The sequence below is a fragment of the Apodemus sylvaticus genome, chromosome 6 (genome assembly GCF_947179515.1).
Source record: "Apodemus sylvaticus chromosome 6, mApoSyl1.1, whole genome shotgun sequence".
NCBI classification, from domain to species: Eukaryota; Metazoa; Chordata; class Mammalia; order Rodentia; family Muridae; genus Apodemus; species Apodemus sylvaticus.
Genome location: NC_067477.1, coordinates 128,412,178 through 128,429,365, shown reverse-complemented (window position 1 = coordinate 128,429,365; position 17,188 = coordinate 128,412,178). Strand labels below are relative to the sequence as shown.

At 41.2% G+C, this 17,188-nt stretch overlaps 1 protein-coding gene across 5 annotated transcripts in view; it reads left to right on the top strand.

The window, feature by feature from the left end:
• The window catches only part of Map4k3 (mitogen-activated protein kinase kinase kinase kinase 3), a 159,072-nt gene extending 141,884 nt beyond the window's left edge, over positions 1-17,188 (top strand). For 3 of the 5 annotated variants that reach the window (XM_052186459.1, XM_052186458.1, XM_052186457.1), the window contains 6 exons: positions 2,152-2,241; positions 3,841-3,909; positions 3,985-4,077; positions 12,646-12,716; positions 15,074-15,129; positions 15,775-17,188. In XM_052186459.1, the coding sequence (XP_052042419.1) occupies positions 2,152-2,241; positions 3,841-3,909; positions 3,985-4,077; positions 12,646-12,716; positions 15,074-15,129; positions 15,775-15,862 (467 nt within the window). In that variant the 3' untranslated portion in view covers positions 15,863-17,188. The remainder of the gene's footprint in view (positions 1-2,151; positions 2,242-3,840; positions 3,910-3,984; positions 4,078-12,645; positions 12,717-15,073; positions 15,130-15,774) is intronic. The other 2 variants (XM_052186461.1, XM_052186460.1) reach the window with 1 other exon arrangement.

Here is a 17,188-nt window from a genome sequence, read left to right as displayed (position 1 = left end):
TGATGAGCTTCCACCAGGGAGTCCCCTGCCTCCTAAGGATCCGCAGCCTCTCAGAATAGCACCACCAGCCAGCTGGGAGCAGGAATGGGACATGAGGGGACAGCAAGAATGCTCAGTGGGTAAAGGTGCTGGCTACCCAGCCTGATAACCAAGAGTTTTATCCCAAAGGCCCCCATGGCAGAACACTGACTCCTACAAGTTATCCTTGGCGTCCACGCCACACTGGAGCTCTCATGCACACATACAAGTAAAGACATTTGAGGTCCAGGCCATAGCCCTACATGTTTATTAAGTGCCTCTCAGGAAAGCGTGCCATGCCATTAACTAAGGAGCTACCAGGGAGCTCTTCTGACCTTGAAGAGCCACGCACGTCATAGCTGTTGTCTCGAAGGCCGCAGCATGTATACGTGAGCTTTGGTTGCTGCTGTAGGATGCTGGTATGGCCGGGTAGTGGAATGCATAGTCAGTGCACAGGACAAACAGAACCCAGTCAGTGTGTGGGCTGCAGAGACGGCTCAGCCCTGAGGAGCACACGCTGCCCTTGTACTTTGTTTCCTAGCACCCCTGTGAGGCAGCTCCAGCTGCAGCTGCAGGGCATCCAGTACTTCCTTCTGGCCTCCAAGGGAATCTGCATTCATTTATACAAATTCCACACATACATGCATAATTAAAAATAAAATATTAAAAAGCACACACACACAGAGTCAGGAGTTCAATCCCAAGAACTCTCTCTTCCTCCCTCAAAATACGAAATTACACTCAGTTCTGGCAATTTTACTTGGAAATAGCTGTATTAATCTGACCAACTGAATTATGGTTCTCCAAAACCAAGTAATAGTTTAATACATGAGCAAATGTTCTTAACATTTTAATAGTGTTTTCTATTTCTTTTTATACTTATTTTTAGAGTTTTACAGAATTCAGTTGTTTGGCGCTACTATTCCTATAAAGGGCAAGTCTTTCTGAAATGCATATCAATGAATATTTATAGCCTCCAGGGGCCAGATGTGATGGTGCACACCAAGAATTCCACCACTTCAGAGGCTGAGTCAGAAAGATGGGCTAGCCTTGGCTACTTCACAAGGACCAACTTGTCTCAATTAAAAAAAAAAATAGACATTTCATAACGTTGGTATTTTCAAGGATTAAATATAATTTTAAGTAGTATAGATTTAAAGTTTTCCTTATTATTTAACTCCAGTTGCCTTGTCTATATCATCAGTTAATTTTACCATTTTAATCTTTGTCACTTTAGTAAGGATGTCAATATAAGTAGTTATTGAGTAGTTAGTGCAGGCCAGTGCTTCCCAGATGTGAGCTTATATCAGAGCATCCCTAGGCCCCAGACCCAGAGGGTTTCCTTCGTAAGCCCACAGTCAGTGCTAGTGATGTTGGAAAGAAGAGCACCCTGCTTTAAGGTGTGCTGGGTGGAGAGATGGTGAGCTGGCTAAGAGCACTGGCTGCTCTTCCACAGGACCTGAGTTCTCTTCCCAGCACCCACATGGCAGCTCACTGTAACTCCAGTTCCAGGGGCTCTCACGGCCTCCTCGGGTACCAGGCAGGGAAGTGGTGCACAAGCATACAGACATACATGCAGGCAAATCGCCTGTAACACATAAACAGTAATTTTCTTTCAATTCATGTGCACACAAATCTCAGACTGATAGGAGAGATGCCTTCAGAGGGAGGTTACAGCAGACCTCAGTACAGGTGTCTCCTTTAGTTGTGCTCTTGTGCTTGATATTGCTAATGAAATTAAGTGATCTAAAGTTAAGATCCATATGGAAGTTAATTACTAGTTCTACAGTATTTGTGAGAATTTTTGAAAATATTTCTTATATAATTTATTTTCTCAAATATTAAATGTATGTCGTCACGTTGGTGAACAGACGCTTCCTTTATGACAATAACCCTAATTATCTTACATGTGTTGGGTCCAAATAGTTTTCTTATCAAAATTTGATTATAGATTGAAACTCATATTGTACTGTACCAAAATAATAGAAAGAAAATGTTAGTTTTGTGGTAAATAGATCAGATTAACTCTCACACTTAAAAAACATGAGCTTTCAATAGCTTATCTTTAGATTTTAAACAACCTATTGATGGTGAAAAGCCCCTTTTACTTTTTTCTCTTTAAAAATACTGTAGAGCCAAGTGTGGTGGTACACACCTGTAATCCCAGCACTTCGGAAGTGGAGTCAGGAAGATCAGGAGTTCGAGACCAGTCTGAGCTACATAGTGAGTTCGAGGCCAGCCTGGACTACATGAGACCTTCTCTCTAAACAACACACTCATATACATGTATACACACGCATAGTCACCTATGGGATGTTTTGTTATGCAATAGAGAATGCAACTTCATAGGGGAAATGTGAAACAGTTTTCTAGCCAGACATGTTAGGCAGGAGTTTGTCAGAATTCCACAAAACTATTAATAGCAAAAAAGAGCAAAGGCACGGAGGCTTACTCGTGTAACCCAGCACTCAGGAGGTGGGAGCAGGAGGTTGTTGGCAACTAAGGCCAGCCCCCACTACATGATAAGTGCCAAGCCAGCCTGAAGAGTCACACCTGCCAGGGAAGGGGGAGGGCACAGAAGACACAGAGCACATCTTACCCTCAGAAGGTGACAGACTCACTTACCACACACTGGGAGCCCGGGGCATTACAGCACACTGAACCTGAGCAGGTCTCCTCACAGATACCGTTGAAGGAGCTGAGGCAAGCTCCTTGCAATAGTATGAGAGTTCTCCTTGGCTCTCCCAAGGTCTCACATTCTCACCCACTGTCTGCCAGTGCGATGGCTGGGGCACACCTGCTTCCCAGCTTCATCTTACTCACCAGGAAAAGGTTGCTCAGTCCATCGCAACAATGCCTTAGTTCTCTGAAGTATAGTTTTAAACACACTCTAATTGTTAAAAGGAAGACCTCATTTCCTGAGCAGACCTTAAAACAGCTCCTTCTAAGAAACTTAACATGATTTATCTGAAGGATTTCCATAAATACAGGAATCTCTCTCTGAGGTCAGGAGATAAAGATATAGGGAATGATTTGGGCTTTTAACTTCTGTTACCCCAAGTCTCTTACACTCCATTAACTCAGGAGAGTGTTAACCAGGCACCAGTGTTTCCTAAATATAATTCAGTCTGGGGGATGGCTCAGTGGGTACCCTGCTGCCATGCAAGTAGAGATCCCTGGTGCCCACATGCTGTGCATCTTTGACCTTAGTGCTGAGGAACAGAGTCGGGACTTGGTGATCAGTGAGAGACCCTGTCTCAAACCAATGGGAAAATGATGGAAGACACCCAAAGTTGACCTCTGGCCTACATGCAGAACCAAGGCAAGCACAGCACACATACACTATATACACATACACATGCATATACATATATCCCACAGACACATTTTGAGTTTCTGAAAAAAAATGCTTCAAAATTTTAGCTTATATATAATTAAAAAGTATCTGTTTAACTCTCCAATTCTTTCATTTAATACACACTGATCACATGAGCCAAGCACCTGCTTGCATCTGGTGATGTTCAAAGCACAGCCCAAATGGTCTGAGTTTAAGATCAGAAATTGGCCAGAATTGTAACTTACAAGACAAGCCTCTTCGTTTCAAATGTAAATACCATTCTCATTAGCAGTATAACTGAAGGGCCAGCTCTGCTGTACCTATTGTCCACATCAGCACCCGAACACAAGCATCCCAGTGCAGCTCTGCAAGAGATGTCCACCCAATCAAAATGCAGCAGTCCACAATTCCTTTTTTGTTTAAGAAAAAATACATTGTAAGTATTGTAGGTTTCTGTACCTTTACCAGCTGTCTTTGTGTTGTAGAGACCCCACAGACCAACGTCACTCATGTGACCCAGCTGGAGAGGGACACCATCCTCGTGTGCTTGGACTGTAAGTCTCTGTTGTGGGTATCTGCTGAAAAGATTGCTCTTCTCTTACTTCCTAGTGACTTCTGTTTTTCTCTAGGTTGTATAAAAATAGTGAATCTCCAAGGAAGGTTGAAATCCAGCAGGAAATTATCCTCAGAACTCACCTTTGATTTCCAGATAGAATCCATAGGTGAGTCGTTTTGTGTTTCTTTACATTATGAACTGTTTAAAATTATTTATGATAGTTCCTGACATTGTAAATATATACTATTGTTAAAGATTTTCTTTATAATATTCCTTCCATCTTACCAATTCTTTTAAGTGTGTGTAGCTGTGACACATGCACTGTCAATGTTTCCATCCTTGCAGGTGTGCTGTCTCTGCCTTTACATTCCCTCCAGAATCCTATAGGCTCCCTATAAGTATTTTAAAGGTGGCACTTGGGATCTCACGCTGTGCTGTTGCCATCCCTGCCTGCTGCTCAGAGAATTTTGGTAACGGTTCTTCAGCCAGAAGTAGTGATGCGTCCCTATAGCCCCTGAACTCAGGAGGCTGAGATAGGAAGATTGTGAGTTCATGGCCAACCTGGGCCACATAGCAAGGTCTAGTCCAGCCTCAGAAACCTACAAGACCTGTCAAAAAGAAAAGGAAGGAAGGAAGGAAGGAAGGAAGGAAGGAAGGAAGGAAGGAAGAAAGAAAGAAAGAAAGAAAGAAAGAAAGAAAGAAAGAAAGAAAGAAAGAAAGAAAGAAAGAAAGAAAGAAAGAAAGAAAAGAGAGAGAGAGAAAGAAAGAGAGAGAAAGAAAGAAAGAGGAAGGAAAGAGAGAGAAAGAGAAAGAAAGAGAGAGAGAGAAAGAAAGAAAGGAAGGAAGGAAGGAAGGAAGAAAGAAAGAAAGAAAGAAAGAAAGAAAGAAAGAAAGAAAGAAAGAAAGAAAGAAAGAAAGAAAGAAAGAAGAAGAAAGAAAGAAAAGTGTTACCATTTTCTCATGATCATTGTGTTCTCTGGTGGGATTTCTGGCAGTGGCTTAGGGTTCCATGAAACACCATGACCAAGGCAACTCTAAGGACATTTAATTGGGGCTAGCTTACAGGTTCAGAGGTTCAGTCCATTATCATCATGGTGGGAACATGGCAGCATCCAGCCAGGCATGGCACTGGAGGAGCTGAGAGTTCTACATCTTGTTCAGAAGGCAAACAGGAAAAGACTACTGTCTTCTAGGCAGCTAGGGTGACGGTTTCAAAGCCCACCCCCACAGTGACACACTTCCAAAAAGGCCACACCTCCCAGTAGTGTCATTCACTGGGCCAAGCACTTTCAAACCACCACAGGCAGAATCAGTAAAGTGGTGAGAAGGTAAAAGTGACAATGAAGTGTGGTGCTGAGGAAAATAAAGCTGTATGCACTTAACATGCACAAGCATTGAATTTGAACTTTGAGGTTACGTATTTTATCAATAAAGTCATTTGTTCACGTACATACATTGGCAGAGAGTCAGGCCAAGAGCAAACAGTGTTTGTCAATACAAATATAAACAGAAAGGAAACTGGGGCAGAGAGAAGGGCCAGCTCGGAGCCACATGTGACTGGAAACTTGGGTGTTGTATATTTGTAGGAAAATGAAGCCAGCACATATTAGTTAGTTTTCTGCAGGAAAGAATCAGATTTCTTTTTCAAAGTTACACTGTATCAAAAAATGTAAATATAAAACTAAAATCTGTACATGAGCCTTTTAGTCTCCATCTGTGCCCCATAGCTAAGGCTGTCCCACAGCCCTCCGTTCCCAAATCCCGCCCAGATAGAGCTGGTTTCCCCAGGAGTGCTATCACTCCTAACTTCACAGGTGAGACCATGACTTTTGCTCTAATAACTGGCAAAAGAGGGACCCACCAGGAGCCCACAGGGCACAGAAAACTCAGAACATCCAGGAACAGGATCCTTCTGGTTCCCATCAGTGCCCTGGAGCTAACTCTGTGATACTGCTCTCTACACCCAAATCCTGCCCAGGCAGAACTGGTCTCCCAGGAGTGCTCACACACATAAGATAACAGGCTCACAGGCTCACAGGACGGACAGGCTCCAGTCAGAGCCAACAAGACCAGCTAACACCACAGATAACCAATGGCAAGAGACAAGGGCAAGAACATAAGCAACAGAAACCAAGACTACTCTGCAACATCAGAACTCAGTTCTCCCATCACAACAGGTCCTGGATACGACAATACACCAGAAAAGCAAGATTCTGATTTAAAGTCACATCTCACGATAATGATAGAGGACTTTAAGAAGGACATAAATAATTCCCATAAAGAAATACAAGAGAACACAAGTAAACAGGCAGAAGCCCTTAAAGAGGAAACGCAAAAATTCCTTAAAGAATTACAGGAAAACAACCAAACAAGTGAAGGAATTGAACAAAACCATCCAGGATCTAAAAGTGGAAATAAAAACAATAAAGAAATCACAAAGGGAGACAACCCTGGAGATAGAAAACCTAGGAAAGAGATCAGGAATCATAGATGCAAGCATCATCAAGAGAATACAAGAGATAGAAAAGAGAATCTCAGGTACAGAGGATACCATATTGACACAACAGACAAAGAAAATGCAAAATGCAAAAAAAGCTCTTAACCTAAAACACTCAGGAAATCCAGGACACAATGAGAAGACCAAACCTAAGGATAATAGGTATAGAAGAGAGTAAAGATTCCCAACTTAAAGGGCCAGTAAATATCTTCAACAAAATTATATATAGAAGAAAACTTCCCTAGCCTAAACAAAGAGATGCCCATGAACATACAAGAAGCCTACAGAACTCCAAATAGATTGGACCAGAAAAGAAACTCCTCCCGTTACATAATAATCAAAACACCAAATGGACAAAACAAAGAATATTAAAGGCAGTAAGGGAAAAGGGGTCAAGTAACATATAAAGGCAGACCTATCAGAATTACACCAGATTTCTCACTTGAGACTATGAAAGCCAGAAGATCCTGGGCAGATCTCATACAGACCCTAAGAGAACACAAATACCAGCCCAGACTACTATAACCAGCAAAACTTCAATTACCATAGATGGAGAAACCAAGATATTCCATGACAAAACCAAATTTACACAATATCTTCCCACAAATCCAGCCCTACAAAGGATAATAGATGGAAAACACCATCACAAGGAGAGAAACTACACCCTAGGAAAAGCAAAAAAGTAATTGTCTTTCAACCTAAAAGAAGATAGCCACACAAACATTAATTCTACCTCTAATTACAAAAAATAACAGGAAGCAACAATCACTTTTCCTTAATATCTCTTAACATCTATGGACTCAATTCCCCAATAAAAAGACATAGACTAACAGACTGGATGCATAAACAGGACCCAGCATTTTATTGCATACAGGAAATGCACCTCAGTGGCAAAGACAGACACTATCTTAGAGTAAAAGACTGGGAAAAAAATTTCCAAGCAAACTGTCCCAAAAAACAAGCTGGAGTAGCCATTCTAATAGTGAATAAAATTGACTTTCAACTAAAAGTTATCAAAAAAGATAAGAAAAGACATTTCATACTCATCAAAGGAAAAATCTACCAAGATAAACTCAATTCTGAACATCTATGCTCCAAATGCAAGGGCACCCACATTCATAAAAGAACCTTTACTAAATCTCAAAGCACACATTGCACCCCATACAATAATACTGGGAGACTTCAACACCCCACTCTCATCGATTGACATGGAAACAGAAACTAAACAGAGAAACAGTAAAATTAAAAGAATATACTTTCTTCTCAGTACCTCATGGCAACTTCTCCAAAAGAGACCATATATTCAGTCACAAAACAGACCTCAACAGATACGAGAAGATTGACATAATCCCATGCATCCTATCAGATCGCCATGGAATAAGGCTGGTTTTCAATAGCAACAAAAACAGCAGGAAGCCTACATACACATGGAAACTGAACAATGCTTTACTCAATGATAACCTGGTCAAGGAAGAAATAAAGAAATTAAAGACTTTTTAGAATTTAATGAAAATGAAGGCACAACATACCTAAACTTATGGGACACAATGAAAGCAGTGCTAAGAGGAAAACTCATAGCTCTGAGTGCTTCTAAAAAGAAAATGGAGAGAGCATACACTAGCAGCTTAACAACACACCTGAAAGCTCTAGAACAAAAAGAAGCAAATACACCCAAAAGGAGTAGATGGCAGGAAATAATCAAACTCAGGGCTGAAATCAGCCAAGTAGAAACAAAAACATATATATAAGGAATCAACAGAACCAGGAGCTGGTTCCTTGAGAAAATCAACAAAATAGATAAATCCTTAGCCAGACTAACCAGAGAGCACAGAGACAGTATTCATATTAACAAAATCAGAAATGAAAAGGGAGACATAACCACAGAAACCTAGGAAATTCAAAAAATCATCAGATCCTACTACAAAAGCCTATACTCAACAAAACTGGAAAGTCTAAATGAAATGGGCAATTTTCTAGACAGATACCAGGTACCAAAGTTAAATCAGGATCAGATAAACCATCTAAACAGTCCCATAACCCCTAAAGAAATAGAATCTGTCATTAAAGAGCCTGGGACCAGATGGGTTTAGTGCAGAATTCTATCTGACCTTCAAAGAAGACCTAATACCAATACTCTTCAAACTATTCCATAAAATGGAAACAGAAGGAACACTACCCAACTCGTTCTATGAAGCCACAATTTCACTGATACCAAAACCACACATAAAACCAACAAAGAAAGAGAACTTCAAACCAATTTCTCTTATGAATATCGATGCAAAAATACCCAATAAAATTCTAGCAAACTGAATCTAAAATAATCAAAACCGATCATTCACCATGATCAAGTAGGCTTCATCCCAGGATGCAGGGATGGTTCAATATATGGAAATCCATAAACATAACCCACTATATAAGCAAACTCATAGAGGCCCCAACAAAGGGAAATGGACAGGTGGGGGGAGGGGAGAGTGTATCTGGTAGAGGGGCATATACATGGAGGCAGGGGGTGGGAGGAGGGGTTGGGATCTTTGGCAAGGGGGGCTTTTGGGAAGGGGGAAATTGGGAAAGGTTTCAATGTAAATGAAGAAGATACTCAATTAAAAGGCAAACTCAGAAAACATCTCATTAGATGCTGAAAAAGCATTTGACAAAATTCAGCATCCCTTCATGTTAAAAGTCTTGGAAAGATCAGGAATTCAAGGCCCATACCTACCTAGACATAGTAAAAACAATATACAGCAAACTAGTAGCCAACATCAAACTAAATGGAGAGAAATTTAAAGCAATCCCACTAAAATCCAGAACTAGACAAGGTTGCCCACTCTCTGCCTACCTATTCAATATAGTACTTGTAAACAATAATTAGGACAAACAAAGCAATAATTAGGACATCAAAAGGAGGTCAAAGGAATACAAATTGGAAAGGAAGAAGTCAAAATATCACTATTTACAGATGATATGATAGTATACTTATGTGACCCTAAAAATTCCACCAGAGTACTCCTAAACCTGATAAAAACAACTACAGCAAAGTGGCTGAATATAAAATTAACTCAAACAAATCAGCCTTCTTCTACACAAGGGATAAACAGGCTGAGAAAGAAATTAGGGAAATGACACCCTTCACAGTAGTCACAAATAATATAAAATACATTGGTGTTACTATATCCAAGCAAAGGAAAGATCTTTATGATAAGAACTTCAAATCCCTGAAGAAAGAAATTGAAGATCGCAGAAAATGTAAAAATCTCTCATGCTCATGGATTGGCAGGATTAATATAGTAAAAATGGCCTTCTTGCAGAAAGCAATTTACAGATTCAATGAAATCCTCATCAAAATTCCCACTCAATTTTTCATAGAGTTAGAGCAATTTGCAAATTCATTTGGAAAAACCAAAAACCCAGGATAGCAAAAACTATTCTCAACAATAGAAGAGCTTCTGGGGGAATCACCATCCCTGACCTCAAGCTGTATTACAGAACAATCATGATAAAAAACTGCATGGTATTGGTACAGTGACAGTTAGGTAGATCAGTGTAATAGAATTGAAGACCTAGAAATGAACCCACACACCTATGGTCACTTGATCTTTGACAAAGAAGCTAAAACCATCCAGTGGAAAAAAGATAGCCTTTTCAACAGATGGTGTTGGTTCAACTGGAGGTCAGCATGCAGAAGAATTCGAATTGATCCATTCTTATCTCCTTGTACTAAGCTCAACTCCAAGTGGATCAAGGATCTCCACATAAAACCAGATACACTGAATCTAATAGAAGAGAAAATAGGAAAAAGTCTCAAACACATGGGCACAGGGGAAAAGTTCCTGAAGAGAACACCAGTGGCTTATGCTCTAAGATCAAGAATTGACAAATGGAATCTCATAAAATTGCAAAGCTTCTATAAGGCAAAGGACAGTCAATAGGACAAAACAGCAACCAACAGACTGGGAAAAGATCTTTACCAATCCTACATCCAAGAGAGAGGGCTAATATCCAATATATACAAAGAACTCAAGAAGGTAGACTCCAGAGAAATAACCCTATTTAAAAATGTGGTACAGAGCTAAACAAAGAATTCTCAGCTGAGGAATATCAAATGGCCGAGAAGCACCTAAAGAAATGTTCAACATCCTTAGTCATCAGGGAAATGCAAATCAAAACAACCCTGAGATTTCACCCCACACCAGTCAGAATGGCTAAGATGAAAAACTCAGGTGACAGCAGATGCTGGCAAGGATATGGAGAAAGAGGAACACTCCTCTATTGCTGGTGGGATTGCAAGCTGGTACAACAACTCTGGAAATCAGTCTGGTGGTTCCTCAGAAAGTTGGACATAGCTCAGGATCCAGCTATACCACTCCTGGGCATATACCCAAAAGATGCTCCAACATGTAATAAGGACACATGCTCCACTATGTTCATAGCAGCCTTATTTATTTATAATAGACAGAAGCTGGAAATGACCCAGATGTCCTTCAAAAGAAGAATGGATACAGAAAATATGGTACATTTACACAATGGAGCACTACTTAGCTATTAAAAACAATGACTTCATGACATTTTTAGGCAAATGGATGAAACTAAAAAATATCCTGATTGAGGTCACCTGGTTACAAAAGAACACACATGGTATGTACTCACTGATAAATGGATATTAGCCCAAAAACTCAGAATACCCAAGATACAATTCACAGACCATGTGAACTTAAGAAGGAAGATCAAAATGTGGATGCTTCAGTCCTTCTTAGAAGGGGGACAAAATACTCACAGGAGGTAGAGGGTGGGAGGGACTTGGGAGGAAGAAAGGAGGGGGAAAATGGGGTCAAGATAAGGTATTAGAGGAGATGGGGATGCTATACAGAGGTCAGGGATTTGAACAGAGGTGTGTAGCAATGGGGGATGGGCAGCTGGGGGGTAGCCTCCAGCAAGTCCAGATGCCAGGAAACCATGAGTCTCCCAGAACCCAGCAGGAATGAGGTTAGCTGAAATGCCCCCTAACAAATGTGAAGAGCCTGTAGAGACCATATCCAGAAGGTAGGCAAGGCCCCCAGTTGGGGTATGGGGCCCCCCACTTATCTCCAAATTTTAACTCAGAATGGCTCCTGTCTAAAGATAATACTAGGAGCAGAACTGAAGGAAAGGCCATCCAGAGACTGCCCCACCTGGGGTTCCATCCCGTATATAGACACCAAACCCAGACACTATTGCGCTAGCCAAGAAATGCTGACAGGAGCCTGTTACAGCTGTCTCCTAGGAGGCTCTGCCAGAGCTTGACCAGTACAGTGGAGGATGTTTGGAGGCAACCTCCAATGGAGTGAGCACGGGGTCCCCAATGGAAGAGTTAGAGAAAGGACTGGAGGAGCTGAAGGGGTTTCCGTCCCCATAGGAAGAACAACAATATCAACCAAGCCGACCCCCCAGAGCTCCCAGGAACTAAACCACCCACCAAAGAGTACACATAGAGGGACTCATGGCTCCAGCCACATATGTAGTAGAGGACAGCCTTGTCTGGCATCAGTAGGAGGAGATGCCCTTGGTCCTATGAAGGCACGATGCCCCAATGTAGGGGAATGCCAGGGCGGTATGGTGGGAGTGGGTGGTTGGGAGGAGGAGCACCCTCACAGAAGCAGGGGGAGGGGGTATGAGATATGGGGGTTCTGGAGGGGAAACTGGGAAAGGGGATAACATTTGAAATGTAAATACATAAAATATTCCAATTAAAAAACTGAAATCTGCCTTATTTATGCCTCTGCCCTGTGTCTTAGAAAATATTGTGCAGGTTTTCTGAATTATGCACAAGAATGTCTGTAGTGCCATCATTTATAATAAGGAAAAGTTGAAAAGCTGATTATTACAAATGGATGACAGTTGGAAACTTCGACATAAAGCTTACTTTGACGGTGTAGAACTAATGAACAAACACGAGTGAGAGTGATGAGTGCAGAAGAGATGACAGAACTGTCCGAGAGGCGGGCGGGCGGGCGGGCGGGCGGGCCAGAGTACGGAGGGCTGGGGTCAGGGATCCAGATGGTTTTCTCTGTAAGTTTTTCATATCAAAAAGGTGAATGTACCATGTATATGAAATGTTTTAAATTCAGAGGTAAAGACGCCTTATCAATATACAATGCGGTGATTATCCATGGAACCCGTGCTGTGCAGGGCAGGTGGGGATGACGGGATGCTTGCCGCTGGACTCCTGTACTTAACAGTAACTGAGCTGTTCTTGTCTGCTAGTTTGTCTACAAGACAGTGTGCTAGCTTTCTGGAAGCACGGGATGCAAGGTAGAAGTTTTAGATCTAATGAGGTAAGTAATCCTTTGAAGTGTGCTCATTATATAGTCATACGAAGCCAGACATGGTAACTTGTGCCTGTTGTCTTAACGTTAGGAGGCCCAGGCAGGAAGATTATTTGAACTTAAGATTCAGGTCCAGCCTAGGCAACATAGTGATAACATAGTGAAACCTGTCTCCTTTTTAAAAAAATTAAGTAGAAGACACAAAATCTGTTTCAAGCAATTCTTTCAACACTGTAAAGTGCTTAGTTGAATGCAGTGGTAAGGTCAGCCCATGCTTTATGCTCTTGAGCAGAGCCTTCCTGATGCTGCTCCCTTTACTGCAGTTCCTCCTGTTTTGGTGACTTCCAACCATAAAATTATTTCATTGCTACTTCATAACTGTAAGTTTACTGTTGTTATGACTCATAAATATCTGTGTTTTCCAGTGGTCTTAGGTGACCCCTGTGAAAGCAGCCCACAAACTGAAAACAGCTGTTCTTGAGCCTTCTCTCTCTCCGTTAGCCAACAGACTTCCATCCATACCTCTCGTGCTTCCATAACTAACTACCCTAGGACTCCAAACAAGAGCCTCTGACACTACTAAAATGAGTCAACTGCCTCCTCAGCTTCTCAGACTTGGGAAGCTCTGTGTTGCACAGTGACATCCACAGACAATAAGTAACAGGCTTGCCTCCTGATTCTGCTGTCTTCACTAATGAGACTGCACTGCCAGCAGAAATGGTTGTTGGCCCCTTTGTCTGGGCCCTTCCTACTGTACAGAAATAACTTAGCTCTAAGATACCTGGCATACTAATTCAGCTCACCATTTCTGCTGGCAGTGCTTTAGCATGAGCAAGAGGAATGGTTGGCCCTAAAATATTACTGGCAGGTAAAACCATCAAATACTTCCCTGGGATTCCTAAGCCAATCTCAGTAGCATCAGCTGAGCAGGTTAGAATAGAAAAGCAAGGTCAGGAGCAAGAGGAAGGAAAAATGTCCAGAACTTACTTAAAGGACTTTTTCTTTTCTTTTCTTTTCTTTTCTTTTCTTTTCTTTTGTTTTTCTTTTCTTTTCTTTTCTTTTCTTTCTTTGTGTGTGTGTGTGTGTGTGTGTGTGTGTGTGTGTGTGTGTAGCTTTTGGCTTTTGACTTTTTTGAAACAGGGTTTCTCTGTGTAGTCCTGGCTGTCCTGAAATTCATTCTGTAGACCAGACTGGCCTTGAACTCAGAAATCCTCCTGCCTCTGCCTCCCAAGTGCTGGGATTAAAGGCATGTGCCACCACTACCCAGCTAAAGGCTTTTTCAAACTATGCAGTGAGATATTCAATATGCCTCATGATCTCCACATCCTTCTAACTGGCAAAGCCCTCCCTCCCTGCAGATACAGGCCAGAGCCACCATTGCTGAAGTAAAGGAGTTTCCTTCCCCAGTTCAGAGTCACGCTAGAAGTGAAGGAACACTAGTGTTTCTAGAACAACTCATTATAGGGTTCTGATGGAATAAATTTTATTTCAACAAGTTGAATGTCTTGAATTTCAGCCTCACTGCTGGAGGCGTGATTTGGACTGTTCTGTGTTTTATAAGCCATCAACATTAAGTTCCTCTCTCTTTTTTGGTCTCAATCTTTATTGTTCAAGTGGCTACTAGTTGGTCCCACTGAGGATACCGTCATCAGGTACTGAAGAGAGCAGGGAAGGAGGGGGAAGACGTGTGCCCATTGAGGGCACATCCCAGACATTAGACTTGCCTGTGCCTACAGGGGAGGCTCATCCCTGTCTGGGATACAGGGCCCAGGGCTGTTCCCGCAGAGCGCACATCTGGCCTGAAATCCCAGTTCATAAATCCAAACTCTGTGCTGGCCTCTAACTGTTTACTGCCATACCACATAACAACCGCTCAAGGCACAAAACCAGATTCGAGCGGCTGGATGGTGTCCGTGGTCTTGCCACTCACATTAATGTAAATGACAGGACACTTTGGATTCTCTGGAAGTATATAATCTAGCAAGTAATTTTCCTTCACCAGTATTTGAGGATTAATTCCAAATTCACCATATTGTCCCTGAACTAACAAACTGATGTGGTTACAAACTTACAACACATAATAATGAGGGAAAGACCTTTTCCCATCCTTCAAATTGTGGGAGTTCAGACGGAGCAGGGTTTTTGCTATTATGTTGCCCATGAGCTATCCAAACAAAAGTTTGTATCTTTGGAGTCAGGTGTGATGTCACATACATGTAATCTATTCAAAAGACTGAGTCAGAAAGACCTGGAGTTCAGGTCTAGCCTGGGCTATAAAACAAGAATCTGTTGCAAAAAAAGGGAAGAATTTTTAAAAGATTTTGTATCTTTAAGTAATTTTTTAAAATTACGTTTTAACTAAACAGGTAACACAAGAAATTTCAGATAACACAAGAATCTTCAGACTCCTTGGATCTGACAGGTATGAAGTTGGGCTTCACAAAATGTCTCGTGCGGAATGGGCTCCCAACCCAGTGTGAGGCTGCCTACTTTTTTGGAAGAATTGAAATTTCTGCATGCTCAACACTTGCTTGTTTTTTAACTATTGAAAACTAGTCTTCCAAATAATGGGACCCATAGTTCTGACGGTGCTGTTGCCTCAGTTACACTGTTGATAGCAACTTAGAGCAAAAGACAGGCATGCTGGATGTCAGCAAACACAACACTGAGCGGTCCAGAACAGATAATAGTCTATCATTATTATTATTATTATTTTATTCTGAATTACCTTTAGGTTGGTAAACTGCAGACTGTTTTAGGACTGAGAGGACTAAGCCCACCCCTCTGCCCCTATTACTCCTGTAGAGTTGGTTTCTCCTCAGCACTTGCCCTTCACCCTTAAGTCCTGGAAGAGCACTGATCTCTAGAGGTAGGCAGTGGGCACCTCCCAGGACTGGGGTCAGAGTGACTGCAAATGGATTCTGCCCACAAGAGCAGCGGTTAGAGAGGTGTCTAAAAGAAGCCATAGCTGGTTGCTTGGTTTGGTTGGTTGGTTGTTTTTTCTGCTGATAACTAGTTTTCATAAATAAATAACTTTGTTCTGTTATGTGTTTCTTATTACCTTTAGGGTTGTGGTTTTGGAAAGTAGGCCAACTGATAACCCAACAGCAAATAGCAATTTATACATCTTGGCGGGTCACGAAAACAGCTACTGAGACCCAGTGTTCTTGACAGTGACCTGTGCGGACAGTGACCAGGGCTGCTGCTCCGTTGGTGGATGTGTGAAGCTATGCAGACTGCAGGAACCTAGCTCTGATCCTTATCCTTTATTGTGACATGAGGCAGATGGGAGAAGGTGTTGCTCTAAGTGGTATGGCGTATTCAGCGTATTGAACCACACAGTGCTCGATTCATTGCTATGTAATCTTTGTACATATACGCGGTATTTTTCTGTGAAACTTCATATTGCTGAAGGCATACACTAAGAATTTATGTAGATAATGTACTTTTATGAGATGTAAACGTGTCTTATCTGTACAGATGTAAATGTTGATTAAAATGCAACTGGGGTTAATATTTTAAGAATTCTTTAGTATATTCTTGGGTGTGGTCATATTACAAAATGGGATGCTGGCAATGAAACAAGACATTAACACTATTGTATTTTTATTATATATAATTTAGTAATATGGGCATAAATCTTGTAACTTTTAAAATGGTAACGAGCTGTAATCATTTTATAATCTTGTTTTTAATTTTAATGCACGTGCACTGGTGTTTCTCCTGCACAGAGTATTGACGTGTGATGTGTTGTCACAGAGAAGCTGTGACACCCTCCGTGAATATGCATTTGGTCCTGCAACATCTTTTTTACATGTATTTGGGTTGTTTTCTATGTGAAACAAACCAGTTAACCACCTGTTGTAATAACTCTTTTTATATTTAAGCAGAATCGTGTATGATAGCTTGTCTGTGCTTAGGATACACCTTTGCAAAAAACTTAAATCACAGAATGGCGGTACCACGGTAGAACAGTGCAGCTGTCACCAGGGTTACAGTGTACACAAGATCAGCTAGCACTGCTGAGGAGCCCACACTAGACATTCACAGTCACTGAAGAGCTGTCACATTCCAGAGTGAACTGATCGAGTTTCTCATGGACTTTACTTCTGTTGGCCTTATTTTATCACTTCCATATTTCTTTTGATTTAGAGTATTAATACATGGCCAAAATAATTTAGTTACTACCTCATACAAACATAATGGTTACTACAGATCACAGGAAGTTAGTTTGGTTAAAATCATTGTTGATTGGTTTTTTCCAATGGAGTGTATCTGTCTTATCAAGATAGATATCAAGTTGTAGCTAAGTGCACACCTCTGACTCTCTTTGGTATATGTTCATATGTTCTTTATATTTTGATGTGAGTATATATACACTAAGAACAAGCTAAATTGTGATTTATGCTTCATTTATTTTAACTGATAATGGTTTTAAATATGTTCCTGATTGTACATACTGTAAAATAAACATGTTTTTT